General features: G+C 37.5%; 1 protein-coding gene across 1 annotated transcript; it reads left to right on the plus strand.

The window, feature by feature from the left end:
• The first annotated feature begins 7,175 nt into the window (after positions 1-7,175).
• Positions 7,176-21,966, plus strand: LOC129274264 (PDF receptor-like). Its single transcript, XM_064108283.1, has 12 exons — positions 7,176-7,232; positions 9,707-10,220; positions 11,980-12,093; positions 12,508-12,599; positions 13,218-13,321; positions 14,120-14,240; positions 15,286-15,439; positions 17,069-17,138; positions 17,748-17,808; positions 18,221-18,306; positions 19,075-19,258; positions 19,846-21,966. The coding sequence occupies exons 1-12, from the start codon at positions 7,176-7,178 to the stop codon at positions 20,950-20,952; spliced, it is 2,664 nt and encodes an 887-aa protein (XP_063964353.1). The 3' UTR covers positions 20,953-21,966.
• Positions 21,967-22,208: the final 242 nt, after the last annotated feature.

Raw genomic sequence — 22,208 nt, forward strand, 5'->3', positions numbered from 1 at the left:
GCCAAAAACAGCTGATAAAGTTTGACAGTAGTTTTCTTATCAAATACAAGGGCTTGCAATTTTATTCCCTGATGGACTTAAAATTTTAATCGTTCGGAATCAAGAGATTGATATTTTCAACAGTATCTATGGTTGGTACATTAAACTAAATAAACGTAATGTGGGCCCTATTCATTTACTGATATAAATGTGATAAACATACAGAAAAAAATTATCGATGGTGGATAAACATGATAACGCCCTTATATGTCAGACGCTGGTGATAGTTATGTTGATTAATGTCTCAATCTAAATCTTTCTGATTTCATTCCGCCATGAAAGATAAATAGAGTGAGAGCGGAGGGGGGGGGGGTCGTGATAGGAATAAAAATAAGGAAAGAGAACGAGTGAGAGGGAAGAGTGTAAGAAAGATGAAAGGAGAGGAATGGTTTCCATGAAACTTAAAGGACAAGTCCACCCCAACAAAAAGTTGATTTGAATAAAAAGAGAAAAATCCAACAAACATAACACTGAAAATTTTATCAAAATCGGATGGAAAATAAGAAAGTTATGACATTTTCAATTTTCGCTTAATTTTACAAAATAGTTATATGCACATCCTGGTCAGTATGCAAATGAGGGAACTGATTACGTCACTCACTCCCTATTTCTTTTGTGTTTTATTATATGAAATATGAAATATTCTAATTTTCTCCTCATTGTCACTGTGAAACAAAGTTTTATTTTGCCCTGAACATGTGGAACTACTATTGTTTAACATTTTATGGTCCAGTCAAGTTGGTCCTTATTGTCAAATCTGTAAAAATTGAAATATTGTATAATTCAAACAATAAAAAACAAAATAAATAGTGAGTGAGGGACATCATCGATTCTCTCATTTGCATGTGACTAAATTGTGCATTTAACTATTTTGTGAAAAATAAGTGAAACTGCAAATGTCATAACTTTCTTAGTTTTCATCCGATTTTGATGAAATTTTCAGCATTATGCTTCTCTGGTTTTTCTCTATTGATTCAAATCAACATTTTTCTGAGGTGGACTTGACCTTTAAGAAAAATAATATACTGTCTTAAAATGTAAAAAAACCGAGTCATTTTCAACGGGGGTCAAAAACATGTGACCCCCTTTTTTCTAGAGCGAGTATACAGGGGTAAGGGAGAAATAGGAGAAGATTTTAAAGCAGGACGGATGATAATGATGGAAGAATGTTGGTTAGACCATGTAGTTCCATGGTGAGACAGAGATAATAGATTGATAGAAAGAGAGAGAGAGAGGGGGGTGGGGGAGGGGGCTTAGTTGGCAGGTATGGGTTACACATGTGACAAATTATAAACAAACTATATAGAGGTAAGGATGAAGCAACAAAGTGAGGAAGAGAGGGGGAGGTAGAGAGAGAAAAGGGAGGGATGGAGAAAGATTAGTTAGTAGGTCCATGGTTAGAATTAAACAGTGACGAAGATTGATAAGAAGATACAGATAAATAAATATAATAGGAACGAGGAATGGTGGCTTTCATGATTGGACGACAATCTTCAGAGAAGTTGGAATGCCGAGGATTTCTCTAGTTATTCAATAACTGGTTCACATGTACTCGATATGTATTATGCACACAGCTACTATTATTTCTTGTTACGTGCACAGATTAAATCATCAATCGACAATTGGACAGTTCGAAGCAAATGCACGTATGTTCGCTGAAACCATATCTAGCCCATTAAACCTTTTGCCTCATTACGCCACTGGCCCATCATGCCACGATAAACTATAAATGATTAACCTACAACTTACTGCAAATATGGCATAATATTTCTGACTAATTTGAAATCTCCAATCATAATTATTTCCCCCAAACCATCACGACCGGCCGTGATGTATTTATTAAAAACATAACACTCAAGTGTACGTCGACTGTCTCTTACCACCTTTTGTAAGCGACGTGTATGGTTAGTTGAATGACAGTTTTTTGTTATTAGAGAGTAAGTAGGATGAAGCCCTCTGTTGGCTGTTTGCTGAAATTGCTATTTTCAATCACAACACTGTTTCCAAGAACATTCTACAGGCTTCAGTCATACCAAAAGAAACCGACTCCAGACCGATCAAAGATATTACGTTATTTCGAAATTGCATATCATCGGTCGGTTTGGGATCGGGTTCGTTGGTGTAACTGGGGGGTTAATAGCACGCTTCCAAAATGCAAGTCACAAACTCGGGGAATAGCTTTTTCCCGTAAACCAGGTTGGTGTTTCATAAAGTGTTTCGTAATTAACGAGCGACTTTTCAAACGACTGATAATCCTGTTTAGGAGCAAAATCCACACGAATGAAAATTTGGCGCGCATAATTACCTCAAGAAAGCATCACCACCCGGTCGTAAAGTCACTCGTAACTTACGAACAGCTTCATGAAACAACCACTTAATAATGCATGATGTTCCTTAGGCTTCCTGGATAATACATTCGGTTTTATCTTTTGGCGCCACTTAAAGGAACACAATGCAGTGCACCTTTTGGGGTCTCCATCCTGCTTTTATTTTCACCCTTTAATTTTTTGGACACGAGATGGTCTTAAAGGTAGAGTTTTTTTTTGTTTTGAATAGAGTTACGCGACTAAAAAAATATAGAACGCCATCTACGTCTTGTCGGACAAATATAATGTAAGACAAAATGTTTCAGTTTACGATGTCATTATAGAAGCTGCTGAACACTTCTTCCATTTATTTAATTAGGAAAATCAATGCTAATTGGCTGAAGCGACTTAGAACCTTAACTAAACATTGAAATCTCCGGAAAGGAATACACTTCATTTAGATCCATGTTTTGTGTGAAACGCAATTCGCCACACTGGTCCGAATACTTTTATTTTTTACTTCATATTTTAAATAAAAAATACTCTATGTTGTCTTCATTCCAGGCTTGGTAAAAGTGAAAACACTTCAAAGCTTAATAATATTGACACAGTGTACTCAAATAAATAACGTTGCGAGACGTTTTACAGCCTTTTAATTTCCTTTTGCCGTTTATACATCATATCCTGGGACAACTTACTTTGATGTAATCCTACAGCCTTCCGTCAAAGCTTGACGGAAGGCAGAAGCTAAACCACCAATACTTGTTACTTACACCTTGTAAATACGCACACTGCACCTGAACCCAGCTACTCACACACACTGCGTCAACCATATATGTAAGAATCTTCAATTTTGAAGGAGGCAGATCAACCCAGAAGAAGAAGAGGATGTATTGTTGAGGAAAATCATCGGAAAAATCATCGGACGTGCGATAGACATTCCAGATGTATGGGGATATGGATCAAAAGCTGTCGCAGTTAAATTTGTATTCAAAATCGTTATTTCACCGCCAGGTAGCCATTATGCGATAACGTTACGGAATTGAATGCTCGCGTTACAACTTTAATCCGATTTCGAATTGAGGTACGAGACCACTAACAAAACAACACCCAGCTAAACCCGCCGAAATCCATAGCTCAGAATACTATGTCAAGGAAACGTAATTAGCATGATTGCAATAAGGATGAAAGATAGTCAGTGCAATGATGGAAGTCTCTTTGAAACGCAAGATACGCGGTAGATATCCCCAAAAGCCCGAGTTGAAGTAAGTAGGCCTACCTAATCAAATAGATCCGTTTCGGAATTCAGAACTCTGGTGAATATTTTACACTACGTTGAAAATTCCTTTTAAAACCTGTTTAAGAAAGAATAATCAAATTACCAGGAGGGATGTTAAGTTGATAGGAAACGCATTTATTATGTTTCTTATTTCAGATCTCTCTCTCTCTCTCTCTCGAAATATTTGAGCTGAACTAAATTGAAAACTGAACAACTCTGATTACTATGGATCACCAGTAAATCACAATTACTAGGACTTGGGTAAATCCTTTCACGGTAATCAATTTTGAAAAAAATTACATGCCACTCTCGAAATTAAATCAAAACAATAATGAAACTGTCAAAGGTAAAATTGCCATTTGAATAATTAGGTACCCACCCACGGACGAACTTGAATGCTAGGGTAAATCAACAACTAAATGTGTTTGGGGATCATTAGTGATATCATAGTTTTATATACCATGTATACCAGACTGCCAAATGCTAGCTTGACATCGGTGTTATTATTCTTTTACCCACGTATTTTTTTATTCGTATATTGTAATTATAAGAAAGAAATCGTTAAACTTGCAGTTCTTTATAATTTTGTCTAAATTTACTACATCCGGGTTTTTTAAGATAATGTCTGGCAAAATGAATGAATTTTAGTATAATATGAATTGTGTGTTTTCTTCAACTTACGTACCTTTCTGACAAGTATTCATTTTAACTTCAATCATTGCCCGTGCATAATATTTCTGATCTTAATTCTGTCAACTTTAAACCTTGTTTCCCTCGATCAGTGTTTTATTCATTATCAAAGTAAATAGGTTTTGTTTTCTTGCCATTTATCCATCTACTATAGAACATTGGAATGAATGCATTTTCAAAATGGCGTAAAAGGAGACGTAAAAACGTCGCAGTCTTTAATTTGATTTACATTGATAAGAGATATTTGGCTTTGAGCAAATTTACTCACGTCAGTACCTGGATGTGCATTTACTGTTTCGTTTTTTTTTAGAAATGCAGTTGTCGATTTTCCCATCTAAATTTCCCCTGCTAAATAATCAAAGCATTGAAAGTATTTTTCTCGCAGATGTCTGGGTGCATTTTCACTTTGACTTGTAATAAATGAGAAGAGCTTACTTAAATGTGATGATACCTTTCATTGCATAATGTTTATCTGATTTGAAATAACGAACTAGAAAAGTGGGTTTTAATGATTTAGCTAATGGGATTCTAAAGTGTAAGCCGTTATTCATGTTACGATTCAAAATTCGATTTTTTTTGTTTGTTTATGTTTTGTTTATCAATTTTTAATGGTAGGTGTGTCAGGGTAATACTACTAGTATATACGTCAATTTAATTTTCCACTAAATTCAAATCTGGTGACTTTTTGTGTGTGTTTAATAAGGAACCCCGGCATAAAAATATTATGCTTTTTAAACAAAATAAATCTTTAAACATGGAAATGGCAAGATGGTGGCATAGCAGTAACCAGGGGGAGGGGATAAGAGAACGGTTAGGGAAGGACGCGGGATCGAGAGATGACCAATAGGGATGGCCGCTCTTACGAAAATTGTTTGCATCACTGTAACAATATTACATGTTAATGGCTGCGAGGTAATTTTTATAATCATTCTATACTTTTTTCATTAATTATCTTAAATTTTTGAGCGGAAAATAATAAAAGAGGAACGATTCTCAAATTAAATGAAGTTTACCCCCCACACCCCCTCAGGCTCCCGAAACCACTTTCAAATGACCACATCTCCAACCATTTAATTAACTATCAAGGTTCTACACAAAGTCACGATTACGGACACGACACTTTAATTGCATTCATGATCTAGAAATATGAAATGTCACGATACATTTAAATGAGTGGCACGCGATTTTTCTTTCTACTTTAACGACAACTTTAACGAAATACGTACATTCTGAATGAACTCAGGTTGTCCATTAACCTCACTGCTTCTCGTTCTACCTTTTAGAGGAAATGGATAAAAATTATATGTGGCATTAGTTATCTGTTAAAAGGTTCTCCAAATTTTCTATATAGATTTTACAATATGAAACGGTTGAGGGCGCTTTATGAACGGCATGTTAAAAAAAAACACGTCGTCGGTTTAAATGTCAATTCACAGCGGTTTGCCCCCGAAGTTGGATTTAAACAGGGCTCTTATTGCAGAGTTTGGTCAACTCGAAATCAGTGAGTAACCAAGTTTCGCAATTTAATTCATCGTTTTGAAGCCATTAATCACATGATGCAAAGTAAGATTACGACGAGCGCTGTATAACTAGCGGCTTCTAAAATTGAAACGTTAATATATTCAAAAGCTAAACCTAAATAATAAAAATGGCAAATTATGAGTAGATATTAAAACGTAAAATGAAAGCAGTAACATCATTGCATTTACTATTGCTTGCAGTCGTTGGTATGGGCAAGGACGGTAATATTGGAAAGCTCGCGCTGTTCAGTGCATGGGCGTACTTTATATATACGTATATACGTTCAAATAATGCCTGTATGCTGTAGTCTTCTGGTGAGGCGGCTTAAAAACAGAGGTAGAGATATTGGGAGCTTTGAATAATTCCAGATTGATTTGGTTAGCACGAAAGTAATAATAACTCAATGAATATATACATGAGATATTACCTACCAGGTGCCTGTATTTGCCTGGATACCTGGTATAATGCCCTAATCTTTATACGATGAGCTTAAATTTTGAAGTCCGGAGAATGTTGGCAGATCCGAAGAACCTCGACATCAAACGAAATATCTAGTTTCTTCCTGAAACCTGAAAGCTGTTAGGATTTTTGTAGATTCTTTTCCAAGTCTTAATAGAAATTGAGTTTTATTATATAGATGAGCAGAACCTTAGACTTTCTTACAGCAGTCAGCTAATGCCACAATCACCAGCATGATCACACCAGCGAATTTGCCTTGTGCGAACTTTTGTAAATTAATCATAATCAATCAAAAAAAAATCACCAAGCTTACTGTTATATTTCTTTAATAATGATAATAATATCCCTATCATATTGTGTACGAAAACTGAAGTGAAGCATGTTTGAAAATTATTTGTTAAAATTTGTTTCACACGGTGCATCATAAATTGGTGACTCGAAAGACTGTTCTGGCAAGATACCTTCATAAGACTCGGCCTCTTGTTCTTGGCAATGTAGGCAAATAACTTTACATATACATTGATACGATGCCTTCTAGAAGTCTTTCAACAAAATGTAACATGAATAAGTGGCAATTCGTGGTGCTGATATGGAGCAGGACTACTTTCTTTTTTTAGGGGGTGTCTTGTTTTTGTTTTGCTGATTCTGTTACATCTAACGTTTAACGCATGACTGACTACTGTAAAATTATAATCTACTTACTCTTGAAAAGTACAGATTTCCGTAGAAAATCCTTTATATTCCTATTATTCACAATTTTTATATTAACTTATATGATGATTTCTCCCTCATCGAACTACACAGAACAGTCGTTTTTCGGTTAGATATCGATTCTTTCAATGCCTAAGTGCTCGACCTAATATTGTTTTGAATTGGCGTTAATGTTAACTGAAGAGAGATATCCCAACGCCTTCGCACCCTCTGGCAACAAGAATAAGGTTTGTGACGACCCCTTTTCCCCGCTTGAAAATCAATTTTTCTCAAGGCTTGAATAACTATGGAGAGCGGGGAGGGCTGGCCGGCTAGAATACGATGGTTTTCATAACCCCCTTTTCTTGAAGTTTCACCCTAGATCGGTCTCAATGCACGTCTACGACCAATCGCCCCTGGATATAAATTGATGAGGTCTAATTTCATTTGTCTGTTTATTGGTGGCCAGAAACCACTAGGCATATAGATGATTAAGCAAGAACGGATCGGGGGGGGGGGGGAGGGGGAGCATGGGGGTGCAATGCCTAGGGACGGGTTTCGCATAAAAATTTGTATGGACTTAGGGCGGTACCATGGTATTTTAATGAGGAGGGTGTCAGGTGGGAAACCATCTTTTAATCACCGAAAACTACGCTATTGTGACATTTTATACGTTAAAATACTCCCCTCTCGTTCTTTTCTATTCGAAATTTGTATAACCTTGTGGCGTTTACATAACCTAGGGTGGCAAATCTAAGTTTAAGTTGCATATTTAGAATTGGTGTGTAAATTTAGTCATTAAAATGACCCACACACGTGGCACATATGCAATCTGAAAATACCATACACTCTAAAAAATGTTGGGCAACATACGGTCCACACAACAATTGGTTAAAACTTTATCCAATTCTGGGTAGTTTTCAACCAATACTGTGTAGTTTTCACCCAAAGCACATATTATTGGTGTAAAACTACCCAGAATTGGATAAAGTTTTAACCAATTGTTGTGTGGACCGTATGTTGCCCAACATTTTTTAGAGTGTAACAGATACAAAATTAGAGGCATTTGACACTCATCTTCTGTGTAATAGGTGTGATAAGAAAAAACAAATTATTCGTCAAGCTTGGACGCATGACGTCAGCTTGCTCTCCAACTATTGACTTTAAACTTGTGGTCTTCTTTGTTGTGATGCTACTACCCCGTCGGCCTTTCCCGAAGACATGATATCGAGTACAATTGATTTATTGCTTATATACTTTTAGATCCATTCTCAAGTCTTTACCTTTCGACAGTATGCATTCGGACGGCAAATGAAATCTATATGAAATGCCTGATGGAAAATTATTTTCTGCTTTTCATTGTTTCAGGGCAGTCGTAGCGTGCCCTTTATTTCGCTAATTTTCTAGAAATTAGTCGATCCCTCGGCAACGTAAACAATCTACAGTTCTTTTGGTAAAAGTTGGAAGGGCTTCAGCTTCTCTGACGAAGCACGCGAGGTTGTAGTCACAAAAAGAAATTCGAATATTTCGTACCGGAGGAGAAATCGATGAAATAGCAGTATAAATTAATTGTACTAAAAAAAAGCAGGTTGCGCAGGCATAAAACCAATTTACTAGCAATAAACCCCATTCGAATTCTGTATAAGGCCAATGGCCTAGATATGATCCTTATAAGGTTTCTTACATTGTGGGGTCTTAGTACTTGAGGGACTACATCGTATGATGCCAATGTCCTCAGAGATTCCATATGCATATTGCAATATCTTAAACCCTAGTTTCCAATGTATGGGTTTAGGGGGAATATTTGAAATTGCATTTCACATACAACTTGCACAACGTAAGGCGTTTATAAAGTTTGTTGCGATACGCAAGATGCATGATATTTGTTTGATATTCTTAATACATTATTGAGTTTAGCCACTTCACTTTTGCGTTTTTTTTTTGGAGGGGGGGGGGGACTGTGTTCAATGGTAATCATGATGATTATATCTGAGTACCCTGGGCCAATGCCCGGGCAATTTATGGCCTATAATTATTCATAGTGTTATTACACAACATTGTTCTTATACCATCAGACAAGGGTTCAATATCATATACCGCCTATACACTGCACCTCTGTAACTATAATTCCATTTCTTTTAAATTCATTCGAAATTTGCCAGTTGCCTGGTTTTTCAGGTGTCATTTCCCTTGCACGTCAAAACCTCGTTCTACCAGTATTTCCTATGCATATAAGTCGCTTTCCGCCTTCTTTTCTTAAGCAGCTTTTTACATGAGAAAATTGAATTTTCAATTCCTTGGAATATTATTCGTATACTACGGATTCATTTATCACGTGATGTTTTTGTGAAGATAAACAAATTAGTATTTTTCCCCTGGCTTGCTAAAACCACGAAGTAAAGCCGCTCTTAAATGGAATGGGATTAATAATTTTCCTTGTAAATGTCGTAAGCTTTCGAGGCAAGTTTCAGAAAGCTTCCTCCGCATTTTAATGTTTCATATGAAATATGATTATATCATTTGTTTACGATTTCAATTTTAATGAGATTATGGCATTGACTTGATTCATCATTTGGACGATTTAGAGATGAATTATCTTTTCAATGGTACCCCAAGGCCTGAAGAGCAGTACTTTCTTTAGAATACAGGAAATTATTATTGTTTCTCGCATTATGATTGGAGAGAAATTGATTACTTCTCCGTATTTTATTCTTTGATGCAGGCTCTAACTCTGGGGGCGCTGTTCCTTCTGATTGGACCTGTTTACTGCCAAACAGATCCAGCGGCTGCCACACCACTCGCCAGCGGCGACCAAAACCAAACGGGATCTGCAAGTGGTACCACTACTCCATCACCAGCTGTACAATCTTCCCCACAGCCTACCAAGTCTTCCACCAATGAGTCGCTGCCAGTAGAATCCGGTGACGGCAACGCCACCTCTACAGTATCACCAACCCCATCGGATTCTAACACAACAAAGCCAAACACCACTGCCAAGATGGAGATGACTTATCTTGTCCGTCGGCCCACCACACAACCCCCGACAGATGCCCCTCACACACCGTCAGAGAATCCCCTGGATGAACCGGAAAGTCAGCTTCTCAACGCATCTACGTTTGAGCTGGCCGTGAAGCAGGTAGCGGAGTCGGAAGGGTACAACTACAGCAGCCCAGTGGATCAGTGCATACTCCGCAAAATTCTGGAGCCAATTTACTTTGACTTCGAGGCAGAAAATGGTTGGTAATCCCAGTCAAACAATTTCCAATGCGTAATATATTTTCATTTCTCTTTTGCAGGTATTCTAGAAAAGAGATGCGAAAAAGTTTTCAAGCTCAGTTCTCTGTCTATCCGGAATTCCGTGACCTTGGGGAGGGTCCTCACTGCTCATGTTCATATCATTGATTCATTTGCGTTCCCATTTTCATTTCTGTATAATATGGGGCCTGCTTATTTTATATAAACTATTTGCAGGGTTGGCTTTGTCGTATTATGCTACGGCTTTAAACCCGGGATCACTGTAATTCTTTACCTGTTTATTGCAATCTCCTTGACTGCAACAGAAAATATTACACATTTTAGTGGCGTCTACATTGATTTTAACTATTTACGATTACGAGGAAATTCGGAAATATTCCAATAAATTTGATACCGCAGATAATTTGTGTTACTTTTTTGTTTAGATGAAAAAATACATTTTTATATTTGTTTGAAAATCTAATCAGCCCGAACAGAAATGATTTATCGAACCTCATGGCTCATTTGATCTTCCTCAGGCAATTCACAGTGTAGAATTCAAAGTCACTGTTAATCATGTTCATTTACGAATAAAAAAAGAGAGAATACTAGGAGAAATGTTAAAGAAAATATCCGGGACTCGTGAAAAATTAGAAAACATTCGAAGATATTTTTCAAGTCAAGGTAACGTATCATGCAATACGACGTACTTGATTGATATAACTTGCCGAAAGCTCTGGATGAATCGGGTTACCTGGTTAGTACCATAACGGAATTTCAACGTGAAGATCAATGGCATACCCTGCGGACATCTTGTCAGGAACAAGCAGATGAGATCATCATGATCATAGTAGGCATTTTCCCCGGCCTTGAGCGTGCTGATGAATCTGTTTGAAAGAATCACCGTGCTCTGGCGGATGTGCTGATGGCCAATAGGAACTTTTAGCTTTCGTTTTCTATTCGTTCAAAGTTTACAAAGGAAGTTTGTCAAATGAAAACCCAAATCAAGTCACATTTGGACAGGCTGTATACTAATGTTCTAATTAAAATTGATTCAATTGTAGAAAAGATTAATTTGGGTTGTTTCGTAAGGTTTTACGTATGATTGAAAGTGGCCCTGAAATTCCAAATGCGACCGGTATATCACCCCCCCCCCCTCTCTCTCTCTCTCTCTTGCAAATGTTATCGCCACTCGCAATCGATAGCGCGCTATCAATCACCAGTGGTGATAAATCTTTTGTGATGAATCTAACCTTTATCGTGACTGGAGATCGATCGCCACTCGCAATCCATCACACTCCAAGACCATTCAACACCATGTTTATGATGGATAGTGTCTGAAAGTTACGAGAAAGAATAAAGTTTAGGGGCTGATGTTCAAAAGCTGATCGTCACCTTCCGTGTGAATTAACTAAGACTCGAATGTGTTCTTGTGCTCATTTTTATAAGGAAATATTGATTTGGGAACTTTTTAGAGTAATGCAATTATGTTGATAACAACACTTTAGTGCAAAGTCCATCATGTTGTCACATTGAGATTGGGGGCTTTTGAAGCTGTAGGGAAGTCAGTACCACTTTGTTAAAATAATTAGGGAAATTTAGGGGGATCTCATGTGAATAGCACGAGGACATTTCGATTCGTTCATAAAGCCGTGCTCAGCTTACGGCCAGTTTTGTTGAACATCCCTCAAACTATGTTCCGGAGAATGGTCTCCGCGGTATGGCCCAGGTATCACTTATGAACGTTTTTTTATCTTGCAGGTACGTACTGCCCGAGTTATTACGATGAGATCCAATGTTGGAAAGCCAGTCCACCAGGTCTTGTTGAAATGCAATGTCCGCAGTTCTTCAACGGTATCTTTTACAACACCAATGGTTAGTGCAAATATGATTTTTCAATTTGACTATTCCAACGTTCAATTTAATGAAATGGAATACGCCCATTAGTCATCATCAGTGGTAACTGGAACTTCAAACTGCAAACACGCAGTTTGGAATATTTGTCAGATGCAAAGTTACGTTCTCTCACATAAGATCAGCTGATTTCTTTTCAACATAGAATGAAGTTGTGTCTTTTATTGGTAGTAAGACCTACTGTCTTTATCTGTTTATAGTTGTGGAAATCAGATTCACATAAAATTGCGAAATGCCTACCTTCTTTTAAAAGTATAATAATTAATATTATCATTATCATCATCATCATTATTAATGTCATCAACATCATCATCGTTTTGGTTATTACAAGAGTTGCTGATGATTTTATTATCATCATTATAATTGATTTTACAGATACTGTGACTAGATTGTGTTTATTCAATGGCTCTTGGGGAAATGATAATAAATCGGATTATAGCGAATGCAAGGCAGTGACGGACTTTGATGTAAGTATTGAATTTTCGTTTAGATGTCCCTCAATATATTTCATTCATTTTGAAGTCACGTTTAAATCGTAATTGTTTGTATCAGCATTTTAGTAGGCTTGAATTGAAATGATTCAAATCATTGACGTTTGAGGTAGAAGAAAGAAATAGGTGATACGTATTTCTAGATTTATCTTAAGCATTATTTTTTTCAGTTTTATGGTTGAAGTTTTTAATGATCTCTTACTGGATTTTCTTTTATTAAAGTTAATCAGATATTTGCCAAAGCTGTAGATATGATATTAACCATAAATTTTGAGAGAATATTTGCAACTCTTTATTATCAAGATCAAATCTGATTGGCGATCTATGTTTTCGTATGAAATAACTCTATTATCTGTCTTAGATGGAGCCAGATACATCTAATGAATTATTTTGGAGGGATAAATCCATGTTCTTAATAGCATTTCTTGATAACCAAGTAAATGGAAGAGAAAATGGCGTGATTGTTAAATGGACGATTGAACACTTGAAAGAGAAAAAAATGAATACTATAACCTAAACTGATTACATTTAAGGTAAAATATCAATTTTATGTTTTTTAATGTTTGTCTTATATCTTATCTTGTATCTTCTTAGGACTCCAATCCACACGAGAAAGCTGCAGATATTCTGATATATACGGGTTACAGCCTTTCCTTCACTACCCTACTGGGGGCGTTTGTCATTCTTGTTTATTTTAAGTATGTTGATATTCATATTTTAGTTTTTAATAATAATAATAATACCAACATACTTATATAGCGCATATCACTGCCAAATGCACCCCTATGCGCTCAGTTGGACATTATTACACTGGCTTCAGCCCCGCAGCCATTTACAGCACATTGGCATTTTGTTCCGATAATTATGGTGATTTATCTTCTTAAAATAGAATTCGCAAGATTCTTTACCGAAAGAATCGGTACCCACAGTTGTTTTTTTTAAGGGAATTGTGAATAATTGTATGAAATATGTATCCTGGCTTTATAAGTAGACTTATATAAAACTCCATGACAATTTATGTACATGTATATCACTGATGGAGCTATACACATGTTGAATATGAATTGGAAAATCTTTTTATGAATTAATTATAATTATATATTTAACTATAATCTCATTTTGTTTGATATTTTAGATAAAAAAATATTGTCTTTAATGTTTCTGTTGTCTTTTACTATCTCAATTGTAAACATTTGAAGCGTTGTCAAAACCCCTCAAGAAAAATAAATTTCTTATATCGTGCACAAAATAACAGCTCTCTTTTTCATTCCATCGTAACACAACGTAATTCTTTCATTTTTGTTATCAATGTTCTGATTTTGTGTTATTTACCATTTCATTGTTTTTCTTCTACATATACCATACTTCAAACAAATATTCTTTTTTTAACATAATATTCACTTATTTTCTTTTTTTCTAATTATGACTGTCTCCTCTTCTCTTATTTTTGTTTTCTTTCTTTCCCCTCCCTTTTCCCATTTCTTTATATCCAACAGGAGTTTACGATGTGTAAGGAATTACATTCATCTGAACCTTGTGACCAGTTTTCTACTTCTATATCTCATCTTTTTCCTCATGATCATTATTAGTACTTTCTCGGAGGTGGCCGAAAGAGCAGTAAGTATTTTTTTTTTCATGTTCCTAATCGCTGACATTTTTTAAACAAAAGTGGGCGCTCGGGATCTTTGAATTTTTTTTCACGCTCTGCCAGAGTAAACCGTTTTGTGGAGTGGAGCATAAGTCCAGACACTGGCCTGCAGCTAGTTAGTTCTATGATAACAGTAGTAACAATGCACTAAATTACTTAAAGGGTACAGTTTTGTAACCACCGGGTCTACTTAGCAGATGGCCTAATTTTCAGATGTATTATGCATGTTACTTGCAATACCTGCTTGGTCGATCGTGATTTGATACTCTGGGGACTAACTGTCATTTAGCATATTCTGTTTAATGCAGATATAAATTAAACTTTGTCTATTTGCTGCAAAGTTATACCAAGTGGATACTTAACAAAATTGGCATAACTTTACTGGAAAATAGACGAAAGGTGTAAATGGGTTAAATGAGAATTAGACCAAAATTTGTCAGTACACGAACTGGTTGTAGAGAAATTATGATTTGACCCTGCGGGATGAGACCAAAAAGAAAGTAGGCTAGACAAAGTAAAGGTAGTCTAGACCATGTTACCCATCTCGGAAACAAATAACACTGTCTATCATCAGGGTTTTTTTTATTCTGCTTCACATTGCTTATACAGACACTATTGCAAATTCGGAGGCATTCGTGCCAATTAGAGTCCAAAGTCAGTCAGATTTCGTTTAATGGGAAATCTCTAATTTTGGTGATATCATTGGTTGCGTACGCGCACGTGACCTGTCATTTATTCGGCCTAATGCGTAGATTCACTAATGACCGGTGATGAACGAACGGTCATTAGCAAAGTCTAATGACCGGACATTGTTTTGAGATGAAAATTATTTATTCAAGTATCAAGGATCCACATCGCCCTCTTACAAATATACAATGTACATAAATTTGCCCGGTCATTAGTATAATTATCTATGAAACAGTCCATATTCTAAATTTATCTTGTGTGTGTGTGTGTGTGTGTAGATTTTACCAATTCCCTCATTATGGGTATTGCATTTTTTTTATTCTGTAGTGGTACTGCCGGTTGCAGGCAACGGCCGTTTTCTACATCAATCTGACCAGCTTCTTTTGGATGTTCGTAGAAGGTCTTTATCTCCACACCATGGTTGTAAGAGCCCTCACCGTCCGGAGAGAGAAATTTTGGGTGTATTGTCTCATAGGCTGGGGTAAGATATTCCCCTCATCCAGACCCAGTCACATCAGAAGAAAAAAAACCGACTACACACTGACCAAAGCTATTACTTTATTCAAATGACATACCGTTGGTTGATTTGATATCGATTCCGTTGGTGCGACTATGGCCGTGTTTATGCTTCCACTTTTCAGGCCAGAATCAGCGTTTCCAAACGTGATTAGTCCAAAACACGGTTGCGTCCATGCTTACTTTCATTTAAACGCTGTTTCAAAACGCCGATCGTAAACTCACAAAAAGGTGCGTTTGTAAACGTCGTTTGACCAGAATCAGGCTTTCTGGGGAAGTATAAACAGAACCACTATCGTAAACGTGTTTAAATGACATTATTTGGTACATGCTTCCGGTGAGATGAAAATTCGCGGGCAAATACAGACGCATTGATCCATGGTCACATGTTACTTCCACGGAATTACCTCTCATCTCCCTTGTTTTGCATGTGTAGTACTATTACTAGTATTACTCTTCCAATTTGTCATCACGATGAACGTTGAGGACTAAGGGATTTACACAAAAAAAAACCTGCAACATGAGTTACAGTGAGGGACATCGCCAGATGCCCCAGTAGCATAAACAAATAGATATTTCATTATTTTGTATACTTAATATTCTTTATTTTTCTTACTATTATCCTCACCATGGTGGAAATTATATGACTATATCAAGAAGCTCCATGCAATGACTAAAATATCGGAAATTGTTCGATGTTTATATAACAGTCAACGTACCTTCCCCATAACAACACTCGAAAAAAAAAATCGAAAAAGGGCGCGCCCAATTTGACCTAGCTTTCCTGCTCAACGAAAATTACGATGCGAAGCCAGCTGGAGATTGTGATTTCGTCTCTGAAAAATTAAGCATAAACAACTCTCCCAGAACCACGTTTACGATCGGCGTTTTGAATCGACGTTTGAAAACGCTGATTCTGTCCTCGCAATGGAAGCATAAACACACCATATATCCACTCAGTTGATGTGTATACAGTGTAAATGGTCCTTATTCTTATTTGCCTTTTATCCAAAAAACACAAATCTGCATAATCAAAAGGCGCTAAATTCACGTTTTGATCTTTGTTTTCTGATAATCAGATCATACATCGTTAGCTGGGTTTCTTTGTACAAAAGCAATGAAATTTAGTATTTTGAGAACAATTTTACACGAAGTGACATTTCATACAGATTTTCTGAAAGGTACAGAATTATTACAGGCACGGCGCACGCACACTTTTAATGTATATGATTCAAATTTCTAATTACTCCACCATGGCACTTCGCAGCGATACACAGAATGTTTTCATCCCGGGATAGCTTTAAAGCTGCTGAAAGGGATTATTCTTCAAGGTTCAAGTGCACTATTCTAAAATAAATAAATAAATAAAACAATGCGCCTCTGGTTGACAGCTTTTGTACTTTTTGTATTGCAGCTTGGGAGGCTGATACGAATGAGGTAGAAAGATTACAATGTAGATTGTCATTTTTTGTAAAAAATAAATTCATAATTCATATCTTGATAAAGATAACTTACTAAATGAAATACACGTACGCTCATTTTTTCAGTTTTTACAAGGATTTTTTCCCCTTATTTTCATTTACACAATACACAGGATTACCGGTCATATTTTCAGCAGCTTATGGTATTACTGTGACAATACTAGCTTCAGGCTCAGAAACCGAGTGAGTATGCAAATTTTGAAATGTTAATAAAAGGGACTTTTAGAGTGCAGTCCAGTTGAAAATTATACATAGATTCGCCCCTCCAAAGTTGTACGGTCGGATAAGAAATTGTTGTCATCTATCAATGTTAGAACGTAGATGGCGTTGTTCACGAAAAATGATTGGTATATATTGGTATATATATATATCATTTAAAACAAAAAATATTTTAGTTGCAGGAAAAAAAATATTTGAGTTGCAGGAATCACCTCGGCTAAACATTTCAGAGACGGCATCATTAAAATTCTGCCGAATCAGGATTTTCATTTCTTTGAAATCAATCATAATTATAATGTTTATCATTTAATAGCACAAACCCTCACCAAGGAATCGAAACACTCGGTGATACCAATCACAGTATAATGACCACAAGAGGTTTTTTGTCAGTAACTATGTTTTATTTCTACACATTTTCTGTATTATTTTCGTGGAGACAAAAAAACATATTACTTTCTTATGCTATTAAATTGGTTCAAGTCAATAGTATTTATAATGAATTAAACAGTTCGTAATCATGTTGTTTTTATCTACATATTCTATTTTTTTTCAAAATATTTTTTTGTGTCACAGATGTTTCCAAAACAGCAATGCAGAGTATATAATTCGAGTGCCTATCATAATAGTTATACTGGTAAGTATTGAATCATGATCGTGCAGGAATACTCTAGTGAGTATCATAAGGGAGGGGGGGGTGTCATGCTGCCGTATGCGACACTGGGACTCTTGATTAAACATAAATCGAATGACAAAATTTAAACACTCGTAAGTATAAACTTATGCCACACTTGAAGAAGATTATACAATCTATTACCGAGTTTATTCCTCGGTAATTCTCGGCCGAACGTTGGCTCCTTTTTGGAAACACCTTCCTACTGCTCAAAGAGTGTTATTAGACCAACTATGATTGTACAAATAACAGCTAGAACTCTTTGATAGTTCTTGGGAAAACCTGTTTAACCATAGTAAGGATCTGTGTTTTAGACCAACTGGAATCGGACGAGGTGACTATAAAACCCATGAATTTCGCTTTTTTTTTCACCCAGGTCAACGTGTGCTTCATGGTTCATATAATGGTTATTCTCGTCACCAAATTGAGGGCTTCGCATTCCTTTGAAACGCAACAATACAGGTAAGTTCCAACAAGATCGTTCCGATATAATCTGAGATTCCTTTTGTGTTCCAGAACAGGAGCTTCAATGAGAATGCCAATTACTACAATAGTATTTACTGGAAAAAAAAAATGATCAACCAAATTAATTCCTGTTTCGCACATGCGGCAACGATACCTTTTTTCCGTCTTGTGCAATTTCATGGTGTACCTCTAGACAAAATACTGTTGAGAACGAGTGAACACATTTCTCTTTTACCTTCTGTGAGGGAAATTCGCACGGTCGCTGACTTTTATTGTAGTATTTAGCGTTCTGGTGAACGTTCCTGTCATTTTAAGGTAAAGTCCATATTATCATACCCATTGGGGAATATTAATATTTTTCCCAGTGCAGACATTTTGTTTACTACAAAAATACACCTCTGTTGGTATGTGGGATAAGACCTGGGTCTATCCTGGATTTGCACATCGTGATTTGAACTATAATACAAACAATTTTAATCTCGTGGTCGTTTCATCCTTATCATGACAAATGATGTTTTTCTTCAAACGATTTTCGCTACTAGGGGAGTATTTCATGAAATGACTTGTCAGACGTTTTATCCGTCAAACTTGTTTGATCCGACATGTACCATAGTAACAAACAGTGATAACCAGCCAATCAAAATCAAGGAAAGTTGTCACGCCCCCCCTTTCGTGATTGAATGTTCATTTTTGTTCCAACGTCCCTTGCCTCGTTCTGGATACCTTGCTTGACTCCACCCTGTCGCTTTACACATTCTTCTACAGGAAAGGTGTCCGAGGAATAGTGGTCCTTTTGCCTCTGCTCGGAGCATCTTACTTCATGCTTCTCCTGGAGCCAAGCCCGGAGAAGCCCAACGCCTCCACCTATGTATATCGGTACTTGAATGCGTTCCTTCAGTCCACGCAGGGCTTCTTCGTCGCCATCATTTATGTTTATATGAATCAAGAGGTAACGAGTCCTTATATTTCAAATCTCAGGGCTGTTGTAAAGGTACACATTCCCGGGATTTAAAAGTGCGCGGTTTTGCGCCAGCTGCCCATTGATCGAACGTTATACGACGCTTACGCAGATGCCATATCCTGAGTGCCCGACCTCTGACGATATTTAGTGCGCGCTTGCTTCGGCTTCTGAACAGAATGCAACAAAATGGTCCAATAGCTCCCTCTTGAATTCCGGGAATGAATACCTTTAATGAAGCTGTACATGAAATTATGCAATTTTACAATTAATATCGTAATTGCATGGAACACGGCGATGAAACAGCATACCCGACCATCTATATTTGAGGGGTTTGGTAACACTAGCATCAAGAAGTATGCTTTGATAAAGACACGGCCACTAAATTACAGTGAATATTTTCTCGATTGAATGACCAGATTTATTTTCTTATACTCTTCATTCCTCTTTTCCTCTTTTTTTTTTTGCTCTTCTCTTTTCATTTCTGGGGCAACCCCTAGCGGATGACCATCCATTTACTACTGAACCGCTATCCCCGATCGTTCAATGATTTAATATTATTCTTTTTTTTTGTATAGGTCCAAAATGTTATCAAGAGATTGCTGAGGAGATGGAGAGAAGAGAACACGCTACCATCGCAACGGAACATTTCAAGAAGGGGTTCCCATTCGCGACAGAACAGCCTCGCGAACAACCTTTCTCATTTCAGGAGAGGATCCAATGAGGATACGTGTGCCACCGTCAAGACAACCATTCACTCCAAACACGATGGCGGAGACCACGTCGGCAACGGCAAAGTTCCGAGCTACGTCGGTGTGGGAAGACGGGAAGAGCTGGTTCCATTGAAACCAGTTCATGAGGGTAGCAACGAGAAGCTACCAGATTGGCCTGCTTCGGATTCCCCAGCAACGATCCTTGAAAAGGAGACAACTGCACTGACAACAGGAGAGGTGCTTCTGGATGAGAAAGTCAACGGCTTTGAGCCTGAAAATGAAAGAGTTGAAGAGGATGAGGAAAACGGTTTCCGAAGCGGTGAAAATTCTATAACTGATGACCAACCGGTAGGTGTAGGATCTGATGAAGCGCTGATCGTCCACGGGAACACGCCTGTCATGGAACAGAATCTATTTCTTCAAGACAAACTGACGCGTGAGAACAATAACCTACAGCGAAACGGCACCAAGGCCAATGGGTCTGATGAGAATCAATTGGCCGGACAAGTAGGTGCACTGAACGCTAGTAAGGAAAATGTGCAAGGTAGTGTCCCTGCGGAAGGCAACCAAAACAATAGCAACAACACGCAGCTTCCATGTATACTGAAAGCCCCAAACGAGAGGCATTGTTCCGCTGGTAAGAAACATGTTGCCTTTGTGTGTCCAGATATCACTGGGGACGTTCCGCCCCATCAACAGTTCTTTGAGGACTCTGAGTCTGACTCGTCTTTCATAGCGAACCAATATATAGAACTCTCTCCGCAATCTGCCGCTTACACGTGCAGTACGATCGCATCTGACCCGTGGACGAGGGAAGGCGACAGGTCAAAATGGAGCCCAAAGATTCTTTTTAAACGACCAATATTTCACGGGAGCCCCGCTTCGCAAAGATTAGTGCGTCCGTCATCTGGCGACCAAGGTCGCAATGGTCGAATCAAGCTTCCAAAATCGCCCGCGGGGACTCCTGTATGACTAGCTCCGCAAGTGGACGGTTACGATTTACCAAGCCGCGACTTTATTTTATGACATTGTGACATTTGTTTCAAGGGCATGATTACTTCTGCAACATGAACCAATGAGAAGCACCAAATCTGTACTCAATGAAACGGCCTTTAAAGATATCTTCGGCTGCCCTATCGAAGGGGAAGGACGCTCTAAAGCTTAAAATTACTGTGAAATCGGAGTTTATACAGTGAAAAGACAAAGGGCAGAACAGGATATTGACAGTGGCACCATTATAAACTCGCCTGTTCTACCTGTGAACTCATTCTTTCAAAACACTAATAGAGACAGGACTACATGTCTACGCCGAATGCAATTCCCTAAACTGGTCATGTAAGTCACAGTTGAGTGCCTCCAACTCCATGTACGTCTTGTACAAACCATTATCAAATCCATTGGTAAATTATCATTTTTTTTTTACCAGACTAAGGTCTCGCTAAGCGACACAGCGGTCGTTACGTGGAAACAAGAACATCTTGGAACCAGTCATTTGTTTCGAATGTGAACTATTATTTGCACTTCGGGCAAGATCTCATGAGAGGATTTTGCGCAAAGTCATCTTAACTACCGTTAACTGTCTTACTGTGTCCAACCATCTCCAGTTGTATGTACTTTGTTTCCATATTTACACCCTGCGTTGGATTTAACGCTGGCCACTCTGCTAAAATAAACAAAAATGGCGAAAGAAATGACCTTTCCGTACTTTAGTAGATGTCCTGTAGACTATTTGTAAATAGTTTAGATGCTCGGTTATCAGGGGCTCGATGACATAATTACTTTTATTTTGTAAATTAGATTTAGATATATCCTCATAATCTTGATTGCCTTAAGTGTGTCGCTGTACATATGCTCAACTCATGAAAATAATTGATTTAACCCAAATCATGAACGTCCAACTTTACATTTATGAAAACGTAGCACTTTATAGCCTCGTTCAGACGAGGGATCCTTGTAAAATTCTGTTTTGCATGGATTACAATTCCCAAGATATCTTATCGCGACCCAGACTTGTGCTGCTTTGGTCAAGATGCGCTTAGAAATCAGAATCTTGGTCGGAGGAAAGTCGGGGTAACTCTCTTTAGACGGGCACTACTCCGACTAAAACAGCCGGCGTCTTGGTCTCGATAAAAAAATAATCTCATGAATTTTAATACATGTTTAATATAATTTCATTCCGACTAGCGTGATAAGATTCCACGTCTGGGCGTGGCTTACATCTTCAAATA

Source organism: Lytechinus pictus, chromosome 13 (assembly GCF_037042905.1).
Source record: "Lytechinus pictus isolate F3 Inbred chromosome 13, Lp3.0, whole genome shotgun sequence".
NCBI classification, from domain to species: Eukaryota; Metazoa; Echinodermata; class Echinoidea; order Temnopleuroida; family Toxopneustidae; genus Lytechinus; species Lytechinus pictus.